Source organism: Uranotaenia lowii, chromosome 2 (assembly GCF_029784155.1).
Source record: "Uranotaenia lowii strain MFRU-FL chromosome 2, ASM2978415v1, whole genome shotgun sequence".
NCBI classification, from domain to species: domain Eukaryota; kingdom Metazoa; phylum Arthropoda; class Insecta; order Diptera; family Culicidae; genus Uranotaenia; species Uranotaenia lowii.
The window spans coordinates 170,664,224-170,685,142 of NC_073692.1; the positions used below are offsets into that span (position 1 = coordinate 170,664,224).

The 20,919-nt window shown below is 32.4% G+C and overlaps 1 protein-coding gene and 1 non-coding gene across 3 annotated transcripts in view; one reads left to right on the forward strand and one right to left on the reverse strand.

Moving 5' to 3' along the window:
- The window catches only part of LOC129749797 (netrin receptor unc-5-like), a 555,087-nt gene that overhangs the window by 4,210 nt on the left and 529,958 nt on the right, over positions 1 to 20,919 (forward strand). For both annotated transcript variants that reach the window (XM_055744887.1, XM_055744888.1), the window contains exon 2: positions 7,362 to 8,588. In XM_055744887.1, coding sequence (XP_055600862.1) covers positions 7,938 to 8,588 — 651 coding nt within the window. In that variant the 5' untranslated portion in view covers positions 7,362 to 7,937. The remainder of the gene's footprint in view (positions 1 to 7,361; positions 8,589 to 20,919) is intronic.
- On the reverse strand, positions 6,087 to 6,163 carry LOC129750214 (small nucleolar RNA SNORD36). The gene has a single exon (XR_008738346.1). It is a non-coding gene; the product is annotated as a small nucleolar RNA SNORD36 (small nucleolar RNA).

A 20,919-nucleotide genomic window follows, 5' to 3' on the forward strand; every position in this document is an offset into this window, starting at 1 on the left:
TTTTGGAAAAATGGTATATTTTGTAGATATTTTGAAAACTAACAATTCAAAATTATCTGCAAGGTTTTCATTTCAAAGAGCCCGAATTTTTCCGGCAAGAAGACGTGCGGGAAAAAATCAGGCAACCTTAAACATAAATCATGAACATTATCATTTATTATCCCGATTTAAACATTTTGCATATGAAAAAACACAAAGTTTACTGTTCAACTAAAGACGTTCTAATCAGTTAAAAAAAATCGACCATTGAAACTTAAAGTCCATAAAAATGCGGTCTTCTAATAGCATTAAACATGATTATTATTGATTTTTTTGAAAAAGGTATCGTTTAAGGAATATTTATCACAAAAATATGAAATCAATTAGTTATTGAGAGTTAAAAGTTAAAAAAAAATTCAGTGAAATATGAATTCATTTTTTCGAAGCCGAGAGAATTGAGAAACCAATATCGTACCTGAAGTAGGATTATTATGCAAAACACAGTGAGCTAACGTAATTTTTTTGACAGAATTTCTAAATTTCAGAACTTCAGAATTCCATAATTTTTTTTTTCATTCGTCACTAAAACCGAGCAGGATGGTTTGAGAATGATGTTATTGTGAAATAAAAAAGAATTCAACTCACATTTCTTATAAAAATAGTTTATTTCACATTAAAATGGAATGATAAGTACATTTGAATGATGCATAAACAAGAACCAAGTTAAAATGTCAACTGCATGAACAATTAAATCATTGTATACAAATTGGTTTCTGGTTTAACAGTTCCTAATGTTACTTTTTAAGGATAAAATAATATCCAACATTCAAAATATAAGATGATATAAAAATAATCAAAATTTTGGTAAACTTTTTCCAATTCGCCAGATTTCTTGATAAATAGAAAATTAACATGCTAAAACGTCGGATGCAAACAAACATCGTTTTTTCATCATAACCGGAACATTCGAATTAAACGGGAGAATGGGGATACTTGGGGATATCCTCTTTTCTTATTTTTATCATATCTATTTGGAATAATTTAGCAACTGTCCGTCTTTTGCATTTTCTGACAGCGCGTAATTTCAAGTTTATATGCTCCAAAATTTGGAACGATAGATTAACCCGTAGATCAGGGGTTTTCAGATCGTGCTCCGCGAAGCCTTTGAAAGTGCTCCGCGACGTAAGCAACGAAAATCATAAACCAACTTCGAAAAACTCTGATTTTTTTCTATCGTTTAGTTTTTATCGTAACATAAGGAAGATACACGAACAAAATTTAAAATCTTTGAATGCTTGTTTTTTTTCAAAATTTTGTGAAATTAATTATTTTTCTGGATTTTAACAACCTTGACCACAAGACGGTGCGTAAAATTTTGTACAATCCTTTCCGCACTCTATACCATTGATAGTCAATCGAAATGGCGGTGCTTGGAGTAAGAATTCATCAAAAGACATATAAATGTTTGATGATTTTAAAATCCGATAAAAAACCCCAATCAAAATATTTTTTAAATTTTTACTGAAAAATATTATACTCAATACCCCTATTGTAAACAAAATCATTTTTTTTATCTGAGCTGTGTTTTTAAAAATAGTTTAAAGGTTTGTACATCATAACCTTTGCTTGACCCATAGTCACCCCCATTTAACTCATTTTTACAAGGTTCCACAAAATGGAATAATTTATGATATTTTCAACTAATTCTTGACAACGACAATTTTATTAAGCAAATCGGAATGCGTGTTTCTGACAGATAAAGAATTTGTAATGTGTTTGTATTTGCTCCTACATGACTATTTTATTTGGTGTTGTTTGTTTGTCCATTCTATTCAGAACTTAAAAAAAATTTAGAACAGAAACTGAATATTTCTGAAAAGGAACCATAAAGTATAAGATGATATTATTTGCCAGTTATCATGTGAAGAAATTTGAAATAGATATCTTCAATATTAATGGAGATATGTCAAAAAAAAATTTTATTAATTTTTTGAACCCATATGCCCCACACAACGGTATCTGAAAAACTTCACATATGGCATTTGGCTCCATTTGCTTGATAAGAGCTTTTCGTGCAACGTAAGATATAAGATAAATAAAACCTGCCTCCCGAATCCGCCCTAAACAAAGATGGTCTCAAATTATTCGTACGCAAACATCCAAACTTATAAAACTTGGCAACTTTTGCTTGATATGCTCTGGATTTATGCCAAAAAAAACCGATGAGCCTCTCTGTACTTTCCATGCTGCTGGAAGAGGTCTGGGTCTTCAATAATCATATCCATTATCATCACATCCATATCATTTTCGTACACGAACATATCATCAGAACATACCAAATTTAAGTTCATTTGGTTGATAAGTTTTTAAGCTTAACAACAAAATTTACATGAAACTTCCTCCTTTCCTCCCCTCTCCACAATGTAAGGCCTGAGGGTCTATAAATATCGTAGGAACATATCTCGTAACAAAATTGTATTGGACGATCCTCCCCTTCTTATGTACCTACTTACTGGAAGGCGGGTGGTGTATCAAATAAACGAAGAAAAGAAAACCATACCTACATATTTTCCTATGTCAAATTTTGTTAGATAAATTCTCGGATTATCAAAAAAGCCCTCCTTCTTCCATCCAATATTTCCAATTCCATCCTCCGTCTGCAAGAAAAGGATTGTTTCCATTTGGTTCCATTTGCTTGGTTTATTTTCGAGTTATGCAAAAAATTTGAAAAGAACCATGCACCCTTCATATTTTCCCAATTGATGGGGAGGGGGATATTCATAGATATATTTCTCGTACCCAAAAACCCTTCCAATTTGGTTTCATATGCTCGATAAGCTCTCGAGTTATGCAAAAAATTGTATTGAAACCCTCCTCCTCCCTAATATCTCTCCGCTAAAAGGAAGGAGGGCGTCAATTTCACATAGAAAGATTTCTCATATTGAAATATCAATCAGCTCATTAGTTATGCTGAAAATTAAAAGGGGGCTCCCTCTACTCTTTTCCATTCTCCACTTTGAAATAGTGAGTGGTACCAAATATTCATAGAACCATTTCTCGGACCCAAAAACCCTTTCTTGCCAATATCGGTCCCATTTGCTTGAATTTTTCTCGAGTTATGCATTAAAAATTGTATGAAGCTCTCTTCCCATTTTGCTTTGTTCCCACTGTTAGAGGGCAGGGGTTTCAAATATGCATAGAAACATTCCTCGTATCCAAATTTTCTCACACACAAAATTTGATTCCATTTGCATCATTACTTCTCGAGTTATGTGAATGAAATTACGAGAAAACCCCTACCCCTTCCTATCTCTCGACTGAAAAAAAGGGGTTCCAAAATATCATAGCAACATTTCGCGTACCAAAATACACTCCCATGCCAAATTTGGTTCTATTTGCATGATCAGTTGTCGAGTTATGAATACTTGTTACTTTAAATTGGGAGCCCCCCTCCCCTTTTCTTGGGAGGGGAAGGGTTTTCAAACTATAACAGGAACCTTCTTTAGTCTCTAATACCTCACCATACCATGCTTCAAGTAAATCGGTTTAGTTGTTTTCGAGTCTCTAAAAAAACTCTACCCGACATTTTCACTACCCCACATTTCTGGTTACTTTCTATCTGTCATTAAGTTTAATAATCTTATAAAGTTTTTACTTACTAGGACATCACTTTTCATCGATAAGGCCGATAAATAACAGTCATGTTAGCTCTCAATTCTGTAAGAATTCTTGAAAAACATTATCTTTTGAATTAAAAAAACAGCAACACAACGGTTGATTTTTTTTATTATATGACAATTTGCGTAGGAGATTGTTAGATCTTACTCAAAATTGAAAATTTTTTTCATTTTGACGACTTAAAAAAAATTATTTTTCAGATTTCTAAAATTTTTATTTTTCGAGTTAAACTTGGTGAGATTTTTTATAAATAAAATGAAACCATATTTCAAATAACTCTGTTAATTTTCAATAGAAATCATAAAATAGCACATCAAAACGCATTGAAATTTTATAAGCTTTCAAAATAAATTCCCATTATAGGTAATATATTAACAATATGATACTTAGATTGGTTGAAACCAACGTTGCGAAATCTTATGAGATTGAGATTTTCTTGAGTGGAATTTTTTCTTTTTGAATCTCAGGGTGATGTTAATAGATCTCATCATAAGCAACACAAACGATTGCTGTCTTTAATGTTGACGTTTTTTCAACCTGAGAGTCAAAAGCAGAAAAACTACTTTTTTAAGGGCAGAGATGCTAGATGTTTCCGATGAATTATGACGAAGGAATAAGAATAAACATTTGCGCAAACTCTCGAACAATGAAACTTGAAAGTCAGAACTAAAACAAATTTTTCAGTTCAGAAAATGCTGATCTTACTACATCTGTTTAAAACACTGTCGATTATACCTGTTAAATGTAAAATGCTAGTTATACAATTTTTAAAACATCTTTTCAGAGAACATACTTCTACAAATTCAATTTAATCAGGTAAATCTTAAGAATTTGTTTATTAAATTTCGGTCTTAAGTGAATAAAATTGTCCTGAAATCCTTGACTTTCTATTCTTTTCGTAGTTAGCAAATGAATCGTTTTTATACTGAATAACGTACATATGACCACATTTAGTTCCTAAAACATTATTCTGATACGATAAGACCCTCTTTTTTCTCTGGGAATGATCAGTCTCATATTTTTTTCGGTAGGTAGAAGACAGTAATGAACTTTTAAATCTGTAAAAAACGTTGACTCATTTTTTTTGCATTTTCACTATGGAAAAAGAATCACAGATATCAAAATGCCCAAGCTCAACACGTTTTTATAAAACACAATGTGTTCCAGGAAATGATTTTATATTACGTACATAACAGCAATCTTTTAACAAAATAAGCAAAATCTGAAAAGTTATTTGAATATTTTGAATATTAGCCAAGTAAAATAAAATGAAGAATTTCTCTATCAAATGAAAGAAGCGGTTTGTTGTTTCACTCCAAACCGTTGGACTTTTTGATTTAGTTTAAAAAAAATCATTTTAATAATATTTAAAGCATTTTGGTTAAAAGTTTTGCTATAAAATAAAGGCAGCGGCCGTTGGCACACATATCCAACCTAGTTTATATTTCTGAAGTGATCTAGATGAATTCGTAAACCTCGAAGATTTTTTTGGAACATTGTTTCCTTCCACGATTTTTCTGTCTGTGTCTGTGTCTGTTCACTCATGAGTGGTTTGAAAAAAAAATAGCAGTAATTTCAAAGGAATGGCATGTTCAAAAATTATCAAATTTCGAGAAACCGTTAAAAAAAATTATTATTAAAAATTTTGTTTGAAACGAGATGTAGTTGAAACAAAGGCTTCTTATGAAATCACGACTTCAATCAATCACTTTGTTTTTAAAGAATGAATTGATATAAAAACAGTGATTTAATATTCAAATGTACACATTTATTCTACAATGAATACAAATGTACATAGGTATATCAAAAAAAAACTGAATGTATTAAGTTTGATCCTCATAATTATGAATATAGAGAAATTGATAGTCCTTAATAATTCAAAATGTATGTATCTTAAACACTTTTATACATTATGCACTTTAGAACTTTAATAGACTTTGAACATTGTATGACTGTGATCATAATACAGTTCGATGAAAGTTGCTCTTTTTATGTTAACTACCGATAAAATCCAAAAAATATGTGTGTAAGGATGAGAATATACTTTTATTTTTTTTTTTATCTTAACATTTCAAAAATTGAATTTCATTTCAGTTTTTACTTTTTCGTAAAGCTTAGCAAGCAAAATTGTTTACTAAATTTAAAAAGCCAGATTTTTTAAATGGCTTTTAATCCAATGTATTCATAAGCACAGGGCTTAATAAAATATTTTTTTTTATTTAGATGCATTGACTTCTGCAATTATATCGCTTATTGTTTTGTCGATACTATCAAACCTCATCTTGGTGATTAACATTTCGAATTTCAAACCAAGCCGTTTTTGTAACAAAACATTATGAAACTAAAGTCAAAGTGGTGTCTACAAAATTCATAAAGCAATGTTTTATTCATAGAAACACTTTTTTTCTAAACAAATTTCCACGAGGTTAAACGCTTTCAGTTTTAAAATGTTCAATAATTTTCAATCCTCACCGGAATTCCTAAATAAATATTTTCATCAAAGCATTTGAAGTCATTCATTTTGGCGCCCCTTTAGTGGAAAAAGCAAATCTTATTAATTTACGTTAAAAATATCCAAGGATTTGTTATAAATTGAACTTTCAGCAATACAGTAGTTTTTATCACGCTTAATTAACCGTGATAATGGCAAAACCGTGAATTTGGGGTAGTAGGGAAAACAGTGGGGAAGAAAGCAGATGATTTTTCTATGGGATGACCAAAATAAACCAGAAATCGTGATTTTTTTCTTGATGTGATTTTCAGCGAATTTAGTTTGGGATCGATATCATTGAACTTCACAACGAAATTCCTTGAGATGCTACGGTGAGTATCAATTTCAAATGCTTATCGGAAATCTTGCTCTCTGGTTGAAACTTGAAGTTAGTTTTGCTGCTTACAGTCTACAAAACGTGAAAAAATGTGTTAATTAACATCTTTGAGAAGAACTTTTATAACTCTTATAGGAGTAGTTGACCGTCTATGGTGTATTCAGATAAAAGTTGCATTATAAATTGGGCTATACAATGGTATTTTTTGTAGAGTGTTTGGTGATGCAAACGGTACTTTTAGACACCATTTAAAGCTTATTTACAATTTTTCATGTTGAAGGTAATTAGTTAATTTATTTTAAATATTTTATCTGAAAAATTATTTTATGATTTCCGTGGAAAAATAACAGAGTTATGAAGCTTTGAAATATGGTTTAAATTTGTTCACAAAAAAAATCGAACGGAATATAATTCGATAAATAAAAATGTTAGAAATCCGAAAAAAATACATGTGCTTTGAGGTCATAAAAATGAATCAAATTTTTATTTTGACAAAGATCAGGAGACCCCCGGTGCAAACTTATCAGATAATAAAAAAAATCCCCTATACAAAAATTTACATCACACATCTCTTCCGTCACTACTCTCGTAACAATGCTATCGATTGCAAATCATCGAATTTATTTGCTGAGCGCCGTCATCCCAATCAATAAATTTAACAGCGCTCATCCTTTCGTGGATAACGTATCGAAGCACAAGAAGCTAAGCCAAAACACATTGTAATACACACATGTTGCTGCTGCTCTGCTAGCCTGCAGATATAGGATGTGTAGGAGTACCCATAAACACATGCCAGTCAATTGAATCAATTTCCATCACTTTTCTCGTACCTAGTACTTACACCACTTTTTTCCTGCTTCTCTCTCATCCTTGCAGATCCGTTTATTCAACCGGGAGAAAACAACAAAACTGCCAGACTAAACCAGACCGCACCTCTTTCCGTCAACGCGCAAAAGGAAAAACGCCGGAAGCCAGATTGAACACCAATTCACCAGCAAGCAAAGCGATTACAACCAAAGCGCTCGCGGTTCTCGTCGTCGTCATCGTCGACGTCGTCATCGTCGACGACGTAACTCGCAGTTCGAATAATATGTATTGTGAAGCGTCCCGGTTCCGGTCCCGGTTGTTGGCGTCGCGACTCCAAAGGATGTAACTTTTCCTTGCCCGAGAACGAAGAAGAACGCGCTCTATTTCATCTGCGCCTGGCGTCGTCGTCACCTTTTTTTTTCGGTCGGCGTGATTTGTGTCGGTTTCCTAGTGATTTTTCCTTTTTCCTTCTCTTTTCGATGGGGTTTCATTCCGGCAGGCGGGAGAAAATTGTAACGAACCCAGTTTTCCAATGAGTGAATCCTGAAAACCTGGAAGCCAACCAGGAACCAAGGTTACCCTTCGAGCAAATCTGTGGAAGAAAGAAGCTAGAGAGAGCGAAGAGAAGAAAAAAATACCGGCACCATGGGTTGTTGTAGGGTCGTAAATAAAGTTACGCTTTTACAATTATTTATCGTCCTTCTGGTCGCATCCGGAAGTGCGGCCAAAGTGAACAAAGAGCGGAAGCAAAAGTTCCTCGGATCAGCCGGCGGTTCAACTGCCGGAATCCACCCGGAAGATCACGGATACATCTCCGATTCGCACGGTCTTCCGACGAAATTTGGGGACGAAGACGATGTGATTTTTGCTAAAAACCACAAAAACGAATCTTCGGTAACAAATGCCAAGCCCCCGAGTCTTCTTGGGGGCAGTCACGGAAGTGACTACGATTACGACTACGAAGAAGAGCTGGACCATCCGGATGATAACGATAGCCGGGATCTGCCGCTTCATCATGTTGGGTTGGGATCAGTTGGGGGAAGTGCCGGAAGTGCCAATGTCAATGGTGGATCAATGAGTGCCGGGGCCAGCGTCCATGGAGACGAGTTGATGGGTGTTGGGGATTATACCGATGGGTACGGTGGGGGTGGGGAAGCGATTGATCAGATCGAAAGTTTTGGGGAAGGAAGTGATAGTGGCAGTCTGCTGCCGGTGTTTCTGGTGGAACCGCAAAGTGCGTATGTGATCAAGAATCGGCCGGCAGTGTTGCAGTGCAAGGCGTCGCATGCGTTTCAGGTGAGTTTAATGGATTTTCTTTGTATGGTACTTTGATACTTTTAACTTTTATCAATATTCGAAGAAGTTTATAACTGGGCTTTAAATTTATTAAGTTTTATGAGTAGACTTTATCCGAGTATTTGGTGGTAGCCTCAAATGAAATGGTTAAAAGTCTATGTTATTTTTATTGTATTGTAACAATATTTCTGCACAATGTAAATAATGCACATGGTTTTTTTTGCAAAAAAAAATTTCAACCTGAAATGCAGATTTCAGCATGGAAATGACATCTAATGGATACATCTTTTATACATTTGTGAATAAATTAGCTTCATCATTGTTAAAATTCTATAAACTATCAGGCTCCTGAGTAATCAATAGTTTCGAATATTTATCTCATCTTATTCTCATTAGAATCCAACAAGCCTTAAACATTCCAATATGATGGAAAATTTAGCTGTTGGGGATACAAAATGTTTTTGTAGGGAGCTTATGAAGCTATTTTTTCTTAAGGTTGAAGAAGATTTGACATATGAATAGACACTTGCTCTTCGGTTTAATCCCAACACACATACCAAATCTAGTTTTGTTTTCGACTGTGCATGTTTCAAGATTTCCAGTGACATTTTGATAATTATTTTCAACAAATGATAGTTATTCAATTAATAAACCGTTGTTTTTTTTCCAAAACTAACATGTTTTGCTACATGTTTTCGTTTTTTTTTTTTTTTAAATATGTCTTTATTTGTATCAAATCATGATTACACTTATATTACATTATTGCATTAAACTAGGTGTTCAGCTCAATAATGAACTGTTCATAGCCCTATAAGTAACTAGATTATAAAAATTTATTTATAAGATTTAAATTTGCTGAGCGCAATCAAGTTTTTAATGTAGGAGAACATCCTGTAATAGCAAAAATATTTTATACTTAAAACTAAACACTATCTTAAAATTAAACTAAACATAAAGAGAACGAATCTCTGCGATGGAAGACTGCATCGATTTGCCTCTGAAGTTGGAGATGATTTTGTTGGCCATCTCTTCGATCGATTCAATGCCCGCAATCCGATGAAGATCTTCGGTGCTGTGCCAAGGTGGAAGCCGCAAAATCATTTTCAGAACTTTGTTCTGAATCCTCTGGATGGCTTTCTTCCTCGTCGCGCAGCAGCTAGACCAAATCGGAACTGCATACATGATCGCTGGTCGGAAAACTTGTTTGTAGATGAGCATCTTATTTCGCAGACACAACCGGGATTTCCTGTTGATGAGAGAATAAAGAGATTTAGTGTATTTATTACATTTAGATTGAATATCTTCAATGTGATTTTTAAAAGTAAGATTCCGATCAAGTGTAAGTCCCAAGTACTTCACGTGATCGGACCATTCTAATGAAACCCCATTAAAAGTTATGGAATGATTTTCATTAGGTTTTAAAAAATTTGCTCTTGGCTTATGGGGAAATAAAATAAGTTGAGTTTTGGAAGCGTTAGGAGAAATTTTCCACATTTTCAAGTAATTCAAAAAGGAATTTAAATTTTGTTGCAATCTACTGCGTACCACCCGTAAATTTCGACCTTTTGCTGAAAGCAAAGTATCATCAGCAAATAATCTTCTACCTTTTCCTTCTGGTACATCAGGAAGATCAGAAGTAAAAATATTGTATAAAATTGGCCCAAGTATACTGCCTTGAGGGACACCAGCTCTAATGGGTGTCCTTTCAGAGCATGAATTTTGATAGCTTACTTGTAAGGTTCGGCTAGTCAAATAATTTTGAATAATTTTGGTGAGATATACAGGAAAATCAAATCGAGCTAATTTAGCTACTAAACCTTTATGCCAAACACTGTCAAAAGCTTTTTCAATATCAAGAAGAGCAACACCAGTTGAATAACCCTCAGATTTGCTAGCGTTGATCATATTAGTTACACTCAAAAGTTGATGTGTAGTAGAATGTCCATGACGAAAACCAAATTGTTCATCAGGGAAAATGGAATTCTGATTAATGTGAATCATCATTCTATTCAAAATAACTCTCTCAAATAGTTTACTTAAAGATGGAAGCAAACTAATTGGTCGATAACTTGAAGGCTCTGAAGCACTTTTTCCAGGTTTCAAAATTGGAGTTACTTTGGCATTTTTCCATTTATTGGGAAAATAGGCCAAGTGAAAACATTTGTTGAAAATTTTAACTAAAAAATTTAAAGTGCTTTCAGGCAACTTTTTAAGAAGAATATAGAAAATCCCATCTTCCCCTGGAGCTTTCATATTTTTAAATTTTTTGAAAATCAATTTAAGTTCATCAATATTTGTCTCACAAGAACTTTCAAACACATTTTGCTTAGAAAGAATATCATCAAATTCTAGGGAAATTTGAGCATCAATTGTACTTACAACGTTTAAATTAAAATCATGAGCAGACTCAAATTGTTGGGCTAATTTTTGAGCCTTTTCTGAATTAGTTAAAAGAAGTTTATCCCCATCTTTCAAAGTAGGAATTGGCTTCTGGGGCTTTTTCAAAATTTTAGTTAATTTCCAAAATGGCTTTGAGTAGGGTTTTATGTCCTCTACTGCTTTAGCAAAATTTTCATTACGAATGAAATTTAAACGACGTTTGATCTCTTTTTGAAGGTCGCAATAAATTAATTTCAAATAAGGATCCCTAGTTCGTTGAAATTGGCGTCGACGAATGTTTTTCAGTCGTATCAAAAACTGAAGATCATCATCAATTAAAGGTTGATTGAATTTATGTTTAACTTTAGGTATTGAAGCGGCTTTAGCATTGACTATTGCAGTTGTCAAATTTTCTACAGCCAAATCAATATCTTCTATTGAATTCAGTGGAACGTTTACATCTAAATTACGTTCAATAAAATTCATATATCGCTCCCAGTTAGCCTTTTGAAAGTTAAAAGTTGATTTTAAAGGGTTTTCAATGGGACTTTGGGATAAAGAAAATGTTACTGGAAGGTGGTCTGAATCGAGGTCCGCATGAGTAACTAATTGACTACAATGCTCGCCTAAATCCGTTAGAACCAAATCAATTGTGGAAGGATTTCTAATTGAAGAAAAACAAGTATGCCCATTAGGATATTCAACAGTATAATAACCTGCAGAGCAGTCATTAAACAAAATATTCCCATTTGAATTTGATGAAATATTATTCCAAGATCGGTGTTTTGCATTAAAGTCACCAATAATAAAAAATTTAGATTTATTTCTGGTGAGTTTTTGTAAATCTCCCTTCAAAAAATTTTTCTGTTCACCGCTACATTGAAAAGGCAAATATGCGGCAACAATTATAATTTTCCCCATAGAAGTTTCTAACTCAATTCCAATTGTTTCTAAGACTTTTGTATTGAAAGAAGGAAGAAGTCTAAATTTGAGACGACTATTGATGACAATAGCTACACCCCCACCTTGTCGATCAAGTCGATCATTTCGTAAAATTTTAAAGAAAGCATTGCTTTTCAAGTTATTGTCTGGCTTTAAAAAAGTTTCAGTGATGGCAGCAATATGTATGTTTTGAGTTTTCAAAAATAAAAAGAACTCGTCTTGGTTAGCCAGCAAAGATCTAGCGTTCCAATTCATAATATTTAAACATCTATTTGGATCCATGAGGGAATCGTAAAGTCATAATAATTTTGTTAGCATAATTAAAAGAAGTTTGGAAAGCTTCAAACATTGAATTTGCTTTCAACATAAGTTGCATCATTTCCATTAAATTTTGATGCAAAAATTTTAATTTTTCCTCAGTAATCTCACCCAAATCAACAAAATTGTTAGAATCAGAAGAGAAAGGAGAAGAAAAAGTATTTGAATTTCGGGGATTTTCCCAAGCCTTCGCATGAACGTTGAGACTTGGTTTTTTCCCATTTTTATTAGTTAAACCTGAAGAGGGCAACCCATTTTCAACCACCTCTGAGAACGATAAACAACGAGTCTGGGGCGCAGAATCAGCCCAGGTAACATTAAAATCACTTCGAGTATTACCCAGCCATGATTCCAATGTAGACCGAGGCTGAATGCGAACAGGCAGGTTGTTTGCCGGCCCGACGTGTGAAGACGAAAAAGAGGAAGGAGGAGAAGAAACGTTTCTGGAAATTTTGGGATTTTTCCTAGAAGCAATAATTTTTGCCCTGATGGGACAGTCTAGCGAATTCGAGGAATGATTACCTGCGCAATTTGCACACTTAAAAAATTCTGTTTTTGGCTTATCACCACCAAAAAGGCATTTAGATTTTTCATGATCGAATGAGCCGCAAAACATGCATCTGGCATTCATTCTACAATTTTTAGTGCCATGACAAAAAGCTTGACAACGACGACATTGCGTAATATTTTGAAGAAAATTGGTAGAAGATTTACGAAAAGGTTCGAATTTGACTCGACAATGAAACATAAGACGAGCCTTTTCAAGAATTTGCAAATTATTAACCTGATCCTTTTTAAAATGGATCAAATAAAGTTCAGGAGCAAAACCAACACTACTGATATTATTCGTGTTGGTTCTTTTCCTCATTTGAATTACTTGAATTGGAGAAAAACCTAACAAAGAATTTAATTCAGCTGTGATCTCATCCGGTGTCTGATCGCCAGTGAGACCACGAAGTACAACTTTAAATGGACGATCACTTCTAGTGTCGTACGTAAAAAATTGGTGTTTTTTATTATTCAAATAATTTAAAACCTTTTGAAAATCATTAAAAGATTCCGCCAATATACGAGCAGTTCCCCTTCGACCGATCTGAAAAGAAATCTTCACATCCTTGACGGAAGTGACGATTTCTTTTCGAAAGGCATTGAAGTCAGGAATCGTGACCGTTATTGGTGGAATCTTTTCGTTTTTAAGAGTATAAGAAGAAGAAGGTTTCTTAGTACTCTTATCAGAATTAAATATGAATATTTCCTCATCACCGATGTTATGAAGGACATCGAATGAATTGGAAATTTCAACTTTTTTGGCAGATGGCCCTGGATTAGGTTCAGCAATCCGTTTTCTTCCGGCCCTTGAGCCGGCCGAAGACTTCCCCATGCTGGAAAGATAAGAGAAAATATGAATAAAAGAAAATGAAAATAATTTTAGCACTGAAAAGTGCTGATTGAAATACAGGTAAGGAAAAAATAAATAATGTAAAATGTTCCTGCAGGTACACAGCAACGATACGATGCTCCGGCGTACGTGTTGACGGCTCAACGGTACAGATGGAAGTGACATGTTTTCGTTAATTTTTTCATATTAAGGGTTGCTAGCAAACCGGGAATACCGGGAAAAACTTTGGAATTTCATCGCGTCACCGGAAAACCGAAAAAAAAACCGATAATTTCGGCACCTCATCGGGAATATCGTCATGTTTGAAATTTTTTCACGGTATTTAAAAAAAAACTTAATAAAAGATTAGGTTTTGACAGTCTCGAGAAAGATTTATTTTTCGTTCATTAGTAAACAAACGAAGTTTAGATAGCTTTTTAACTTGTTGCGGAGCAAATTTGAGATATCTAACCTTCTTGCTCTCTTCAAGTGTGCTACACTGACAAGCAAAACTCAAATGTTATAAATCTTATAATGAACCTATAATCGACTAAACTGAACAAAAAATGTTTGGTAACTCAAATGATGTTCAGTGTTCGATATACTTGTTTTTTTAAACTATTTTATGCAGAAAATAATATATTTTGGCTGCATGAGAGGTTTCTGAGAAGAGTTACAGTTTTCTGACGAAAGCATTTTCTTCCACGAAAGAATGATATTGATTTTCAATTATGTTCTGTATTCGTTTGAATTGGCCTTAGAAACGAAGCCCTATTTCGAAGGTGTTTTGTTTTTCATTCTTCCTATGTTATACTTTTGCTTTTTGTTTCCTCTAACTGCATTTATAAAGTAACTTAATATTTTCCTTTAATCTGATGATCATTAGTTTTGTAAGAAAAATCTGTATTCAGTTTATGTTGACAAGCTGATTTGATATTACATATGTTTCGATGAATTTTCTTCATATTTCTAAACAAACTATATAGTTTTTTTCTTCAACTTTATATAAATTCTAGAAAAACTTAAATTTTTCACAGTGGATCAAAAGAACAGATGAAATTAAAATAAATATAGATATAAACATTTTGAAAACCTTTCAATTTGATACGAAAACACTTCGTGTTAAAAGACATCGAAGTATTTTTTTATGATTTGTTGCCGGTATACAAGTTAAGGAAAACAATTGTTCGAAATTTGAGGGCTTTGCATTGAGTTTTTTAGTCATAATGATTTTATATCAAATCAGGTACAATTAAAACCGGAAATTTTTTTTATTTTTAACCGGAAAATACTTAGGAATTTCGAAACTAAAAATCGCTAGAAAACCTACAAAATTGACTAAAATAAAAACGCTTGGCATCGACGAGTGACTAATTTATCATTTCAACGCAGAGGGCGATTTCTTCAACTGACCTTTTAATTTTTTTGAGCTATTTCGAGCATCACAATCTATTAAGTTCTTAATTGATCCCAAACAAAATTATAAGGTTCATTTGCAATTTATAATCACGTTGGTATCTAAAAGTTTTGAAATAAATCTTTTATTCAAAGAATATAACAATCTTTTTTGGGAATGAGGTTATTCACAAGGCCTTATTTGAGAAATATTACTTGCTAATTAAATTCATGAATATTCAAACCATTTCCAAATAAGCTGATAAGTAAAAAAAAGTTAATAAAAAGAATTGAAGATAAAAATTTTAAGAGTTAATTGATTCTAATACATCGAATTTAAAAAAAACGCCATATTTGAAATTTTGGACTGTTTTTTTTTCGAACAAAATGTTCATTTGACAATCATATATTTATTTTTTTTTTCAAATTATTTAGTTAAAAAATCAGAATATCTCTTATATTCAAATAAACCTTTTAGTGCCAAACCCCACCTTTAGACAGGGTATATTAAAATAGCCTTAAATCCGCATCGAATAGTCGATTTTCCAATTTTTTTGTTTCACAAAATGAATAAAACATGTTAATCTATAATCTGTTAATCTAAAGCAGTTATCAAAAGTTACAGCTATGAGAAACTTAAAAACATTTAAAAAATAAACTATTAATGTTAAATTAGCTGTTAAATTTACAAAAATCTCCAAAAATCCAATTTAACTATGTTTTTTTTTTATCTAAACAAATGATTGGCAGGTAGGTCTATGAATTACCAGGCTGGTGGCTCCATTATGGATTGATTTTTTGAGAGAAATTTATCCTTAATTTGGAAAGAGAGATGAAACATAAACGCCATCTAACGGCGAGGTTGGGAAAGGTCGATAACATTTCGAAAATATGCACAATATTTACTTTTAATATATTTTGAGGTATCTCAGTTACTTGTGAGCCAATTTTAACAAAAACTTCATAAAAATAAAGCTATGGATCAGTGTTAATATGATTCAAAATCAAGGAAAAATTCATTGAAGTGTGTTTTATCTAAAACTGAAAAAGTTCTGCAAGTCTAGTTTCTTAGCCCCTGTGCTTATGCATTTTTTTAGAATAAAAAAATGTCAAAAATTATTCTCTTTTATAAAGTTTTTCGTAGAAAAAAAGTTGTTGTTATCATAAAACTAAACTTCTGAGATTTTTTTAAGAAAAAAAAATTGGAACCTAGAGGGTTTAAAGAAGATACTCTTTCCTGCACCACAAAATTCACTGGCACACAAAAGTCTAAAGAAAAATTAGAAGTTGTTAGTTCAAAATAAACTGTTTTAAAACTGCCGCTGAATTTATCAGAAAAAGCATCGAGTTTCATATTTTCAAACTGAGATGTATGGAACCTCCATAGGCGAAAATGAATAAAAAATTTAAGGTAACTAATATTTCGCCTTATTTTTTTCACAAATGTAGATTCTTTCAAGAAATTCACTCGATCAAGAAATTAATTTTTTGGTAGGTGCAAAACACACTAAAAAATAAGCTTTTTTTTATATTATCTTAACAACGTAATTTGCAATAAAAAAAAGCAATATAGGACATCACATTTTCATCACGAAGCTCTTGGAAATTATTTATAAGGTGCCATATATTTGATGGGTTAAAAGAATTAATGTTGAATTTTTGTCATTTTAAAATTTCTAATTTCTAATTTCTCATGTTTGTGAAAAATCTTCCCCGTTGAATTGTTTTCGTATACTTTCGAAAACATCTATACACATTCCGGTTAAAACTTCGAAATATCAATTTTCAAATAGAGTATAAGCAATTATTTTAACAAAAAGACATTTATTTTAAACGCAAAACCTCAAAAAAAAAAATTTAGATCTTGTGTTGAATTCTTGTCATTTACCCTTTCGAATGCTTGTTTTTATGTTATGTGGTAAAATTTCAGATATTCTGAGTTTGATGTTTTGAAGATATTCTGATAAAACTTTAATCGTTGATTTTTTTGCAAAGAAAAAATCACAACTTTATTGCATTATATGAGAGATTTATTATATTTTGATAGGTTTCATTCTGAAACAAAGAAATATTAGTTCTAATTCAATACTTAGAACTTTCAGAATACAAGTATTAAATGTTAAAACTCTGATTTAAATCAATTTTCTTTGAAATGTTCATGATCCTGTACATCGCACAAGTGATTAGGTAAATTTTGGAATGATTCCATTATTAAAACTGAAAACAAGTGCCAAGATTAATTCGTAATCTGAATACTAAGTTGAGCGATAAATTCATAATCAAAACTCATGAAATGGTATATAAGAAATTTAACTCAGGTGTGTACAGTTGAGAACATATAAAAGTAGTAAAAATTCTATCGAATTTTGAATTCAAAATTTTAGTTCGAAGTTCAGATTTAGGACTTAATCTAACGTTCATAATTCATAATTTGGACTTGATTTTTAGAATTTTCCTCTATGTCAGAAGATGTAAAAGCAGGTCTGAAATGCTGAATGGAAATCTAGAAAAGCACTGATTCAAGAAGAATAAAATGTGATTTGAATTTTTCAACATAATTTTTTCTACATTGGCCTGCAGTTTGTACAAGCTTTCTTATTAGTTTTCATGAAAAAAAATGAAAATGACGAAAACAAAACATTTTGAACACATCTGTCGATTTAATGTCAAACTGAATAATGAACAGCTTTGAACACAAATGGACGGCTGTGAGTGGAAAATCTACATGCAGCTTGCCAATTAATCGCGAGATCGAAAGATTCAATTTATTTTTTGACTCAAAATCTTTCTATCTAGTCGAGCGTATATTTTTTTTTTCTAGTTCAAAGCAAATCTGAGCTTGTATTTCATATAGTTAAAGGTTTCGGTGTTTTTGATTAGAGAAATCAACACAAGATAAATTGGTATTTCTGAAAATTTAACACATTTTTAGCAGATTTTAGCCAAACTCCTACTCTTTTCAACGTAAGATTCGCAAAAAAAAACCAGAGTCTAGAGATTTTTTTAGTAAGGACAATGAAAAACAAATAAAAAATTATGTCAAAAGTGCTCTTTGGAATAATTTAAATCTCACGTTTTGAAATTTATCAAAATCTTAAATATGTTGAGGAAATTTATTAAAAAATAAACTGTTTTGAAGGTATGTTCTTAGAAGGATGTGTCGAATTGAGATTTTTCTAGAATTTTAAAACTGGTCTATATAGTCTTAAAGTTTCCTTTTTGTTTAAAACAAACGACATAATTTTTGTAAATTTTTAAAAGGGATAAAGGTATCCGGCTTTTGATTTTTGATTTAGTATGAAAAAACACGGATTTTTTCCGGGGAATGTCACGTAATTGTTTCTTGTCGAATACTTTGTTGGAAATGAAGTTTTTATACAAGAAACTTACTGGAAAATTCTCTAGCTACAACTTTGCAGGAGACGTAAAGTTGTAGAAGTAAAGATAAAATAGTTATAACGCCCCTAATAGAGCTTTTTTTTCATGAAGAGAAACGAGCAACACTGATAGATTCTAATTTAAATTTTCAGAAATATTCTTTAAACAACAAAGTTATTGATTTAAGAGCGTTAGAATTTTTTTAACGAAATGGTTTTATATCATTTTAAGAAAAATGTAAGGGACACCAGACATTCAGAGTAACAAGATGCAATTGTTCTGCAAAAAGTAAATTAAATTAGGTTGTACTGTATTCTTTACGTTTTCAAACCACATTTTCAATTATGTTTAGGCATTTCCAATAATGCAGCTTTTTGGGTTATAACAAACGCATACCTTTTTCAAACGAGTAAATGTTGTCTGAGGCCACTTACACCATCTTCACCAGCCGCCCGATACCTTGGCAAAGAGCAAATTCATTGGTGTTGGGAAAAAGTGGTAGTAATTTTGACATTTTGAAAATTTAACATGCATAAATTTTATTAAGATCTTTGGGCGTTGTATTTTTTTAAGCACTGTTTCTTTTTCAGCCGTATGTGATAAAAATATTGCTAGTTTTGCGTCACAGCATGTAAAACTACAACACTTGTTGTTAAAAAACTTGAAGGCCACAGATCTTGATAATGTTTTTGCATGATAAAATTTTCAAAATGTACTAAAAGTGACAAAATGTCTACTACTTTTTCCCAACACCAGTGAACTTGCTATAACCAATTGGCAGATTTTATTTACACTTCTTCAATCTAAAAAACAAAACAAAAATCGTCCAAGAAACAATCATGAAAAGATCAGCATGCTTTGTTTATTTTTTTCAGAACAATTCTTTTGAACCATTCTGTGCTCTTCCAAGGTTCAATCTTGAAAAAAGCCTGGATTTGTTCGATCACCAAAAGCTGCACAATTGGAAATGCTTCAAATTTATTCAAAATCTGATTTGTACAAATATTCGATAGTTCTCATTTGTTCTTAACCAAAATGTGAAGAATAAAGGCTGTTCTACCTGATAGTAATATAATTTTTGTAACATCATGGTTTCTTTTTTCTATTTTTTTTATTAATTTTATTAGAGACCTTTTAAACCCTTAGTGTTATCATGTGTCTTTTATTAACACTTAATTTCTGCTAATTCTACTGATTTTTTTTGCAAATGATAAAAAATCTAATGAGGCTCATTTCATCAGAACTAATCAAATCCTAAAAACAACAACTTTCTAAAAAAATATTCCTAAAAATTGCACAGATAAACCTCAGTGTTGCTTGTTTCTTTTCATGAAAAAAAGAATTCTGTTTGTCATAATTATGACATTTACTCGCTACTTTAAGCGCTTTGTCGTCTTGGGCAAGGCTGTGGCCAATGAATTTTTTTTTACTTAACCTTTCAAATGTTGAGTTGAGAAGATAAGGGCATAACAAGCACCCGTTGCATAGTGAGCACTCCATTTTTTCTACAAACAAAAGAAATTTCCTTATCATTTTTACAGAAATACTGCAGCATGATGTGCACATTGTTTCTAGAATTTCACCCTCATTTTTTTTATTTTTCACTTTATTAAACTTTTGAGGGGAGTTTTACTTTAACTTGTTGATTCGGGGCAAACAGAGCACAATAGGTCGGACACAATGAGCACAATGCCGTTGAATCTAGCGGTAAGGTGTCGGAGAGGTAATCAGTAGGCTCGAGTTTGATTCCTGTTGGAGTCGATTTTTTTTTTCATATACCATTTATGGCCGATTATTTTGATTGTTGCATTATATGGCTAGTTGCATCATCCGCCAAACAAAGCACCAGAAACATAATGCATGAGTGTGTGTGATTGGTTTGTACCGTGGTGGTCACCGTTTAGTGCAAAATGTATCGATCATAAATGGTCAATGGAACAAAAATTTTACCACGACCTGGAAACCAATTCCAGTGCTCTGATAATTATAATCTCTCCGACACCTTACCAATAGGCTAAATTGTCAGATGAAACTAGTCCAGATGTAGCTCTTTAATTCAGTTGACTTCATCTAGTTGAATTCACTGCTAGATACTTCGGCAGAAAACGCTCATCGTGCCCCGATTAATGGTGCTTATACTACCTCAATGGGGGTTCTCATTATGCCCCTATTGTGACCGATTTTAAGCTTTCGACAAATAATTTCAAAATGCATTTTTGAACGTTTTTAATCTACTTTTTCAAGTTTTAGCCCGTGAGGACAATTTTAGTGTCTGAACACGAAACAATGGTGTATTTTACATATTATACATCTTTTCTATGATTAAATAAGCGTCCTTCTTAAGGTGGTCATTGTTTTACCTTTAAACAAGCGCGTTTCATTTGAACCAGAACTCAGACTCAAGATTTTAGAATGTTAACTAAATAACAAATATGACTTTGTCATTAGGCTTGGGCACAAGCAAATTTAAATTTCGTCAAAAATTATAGAATAAGAGGCCCAAAACGTATATGTATAGGTACTCCCTTTCCATATTGGTGC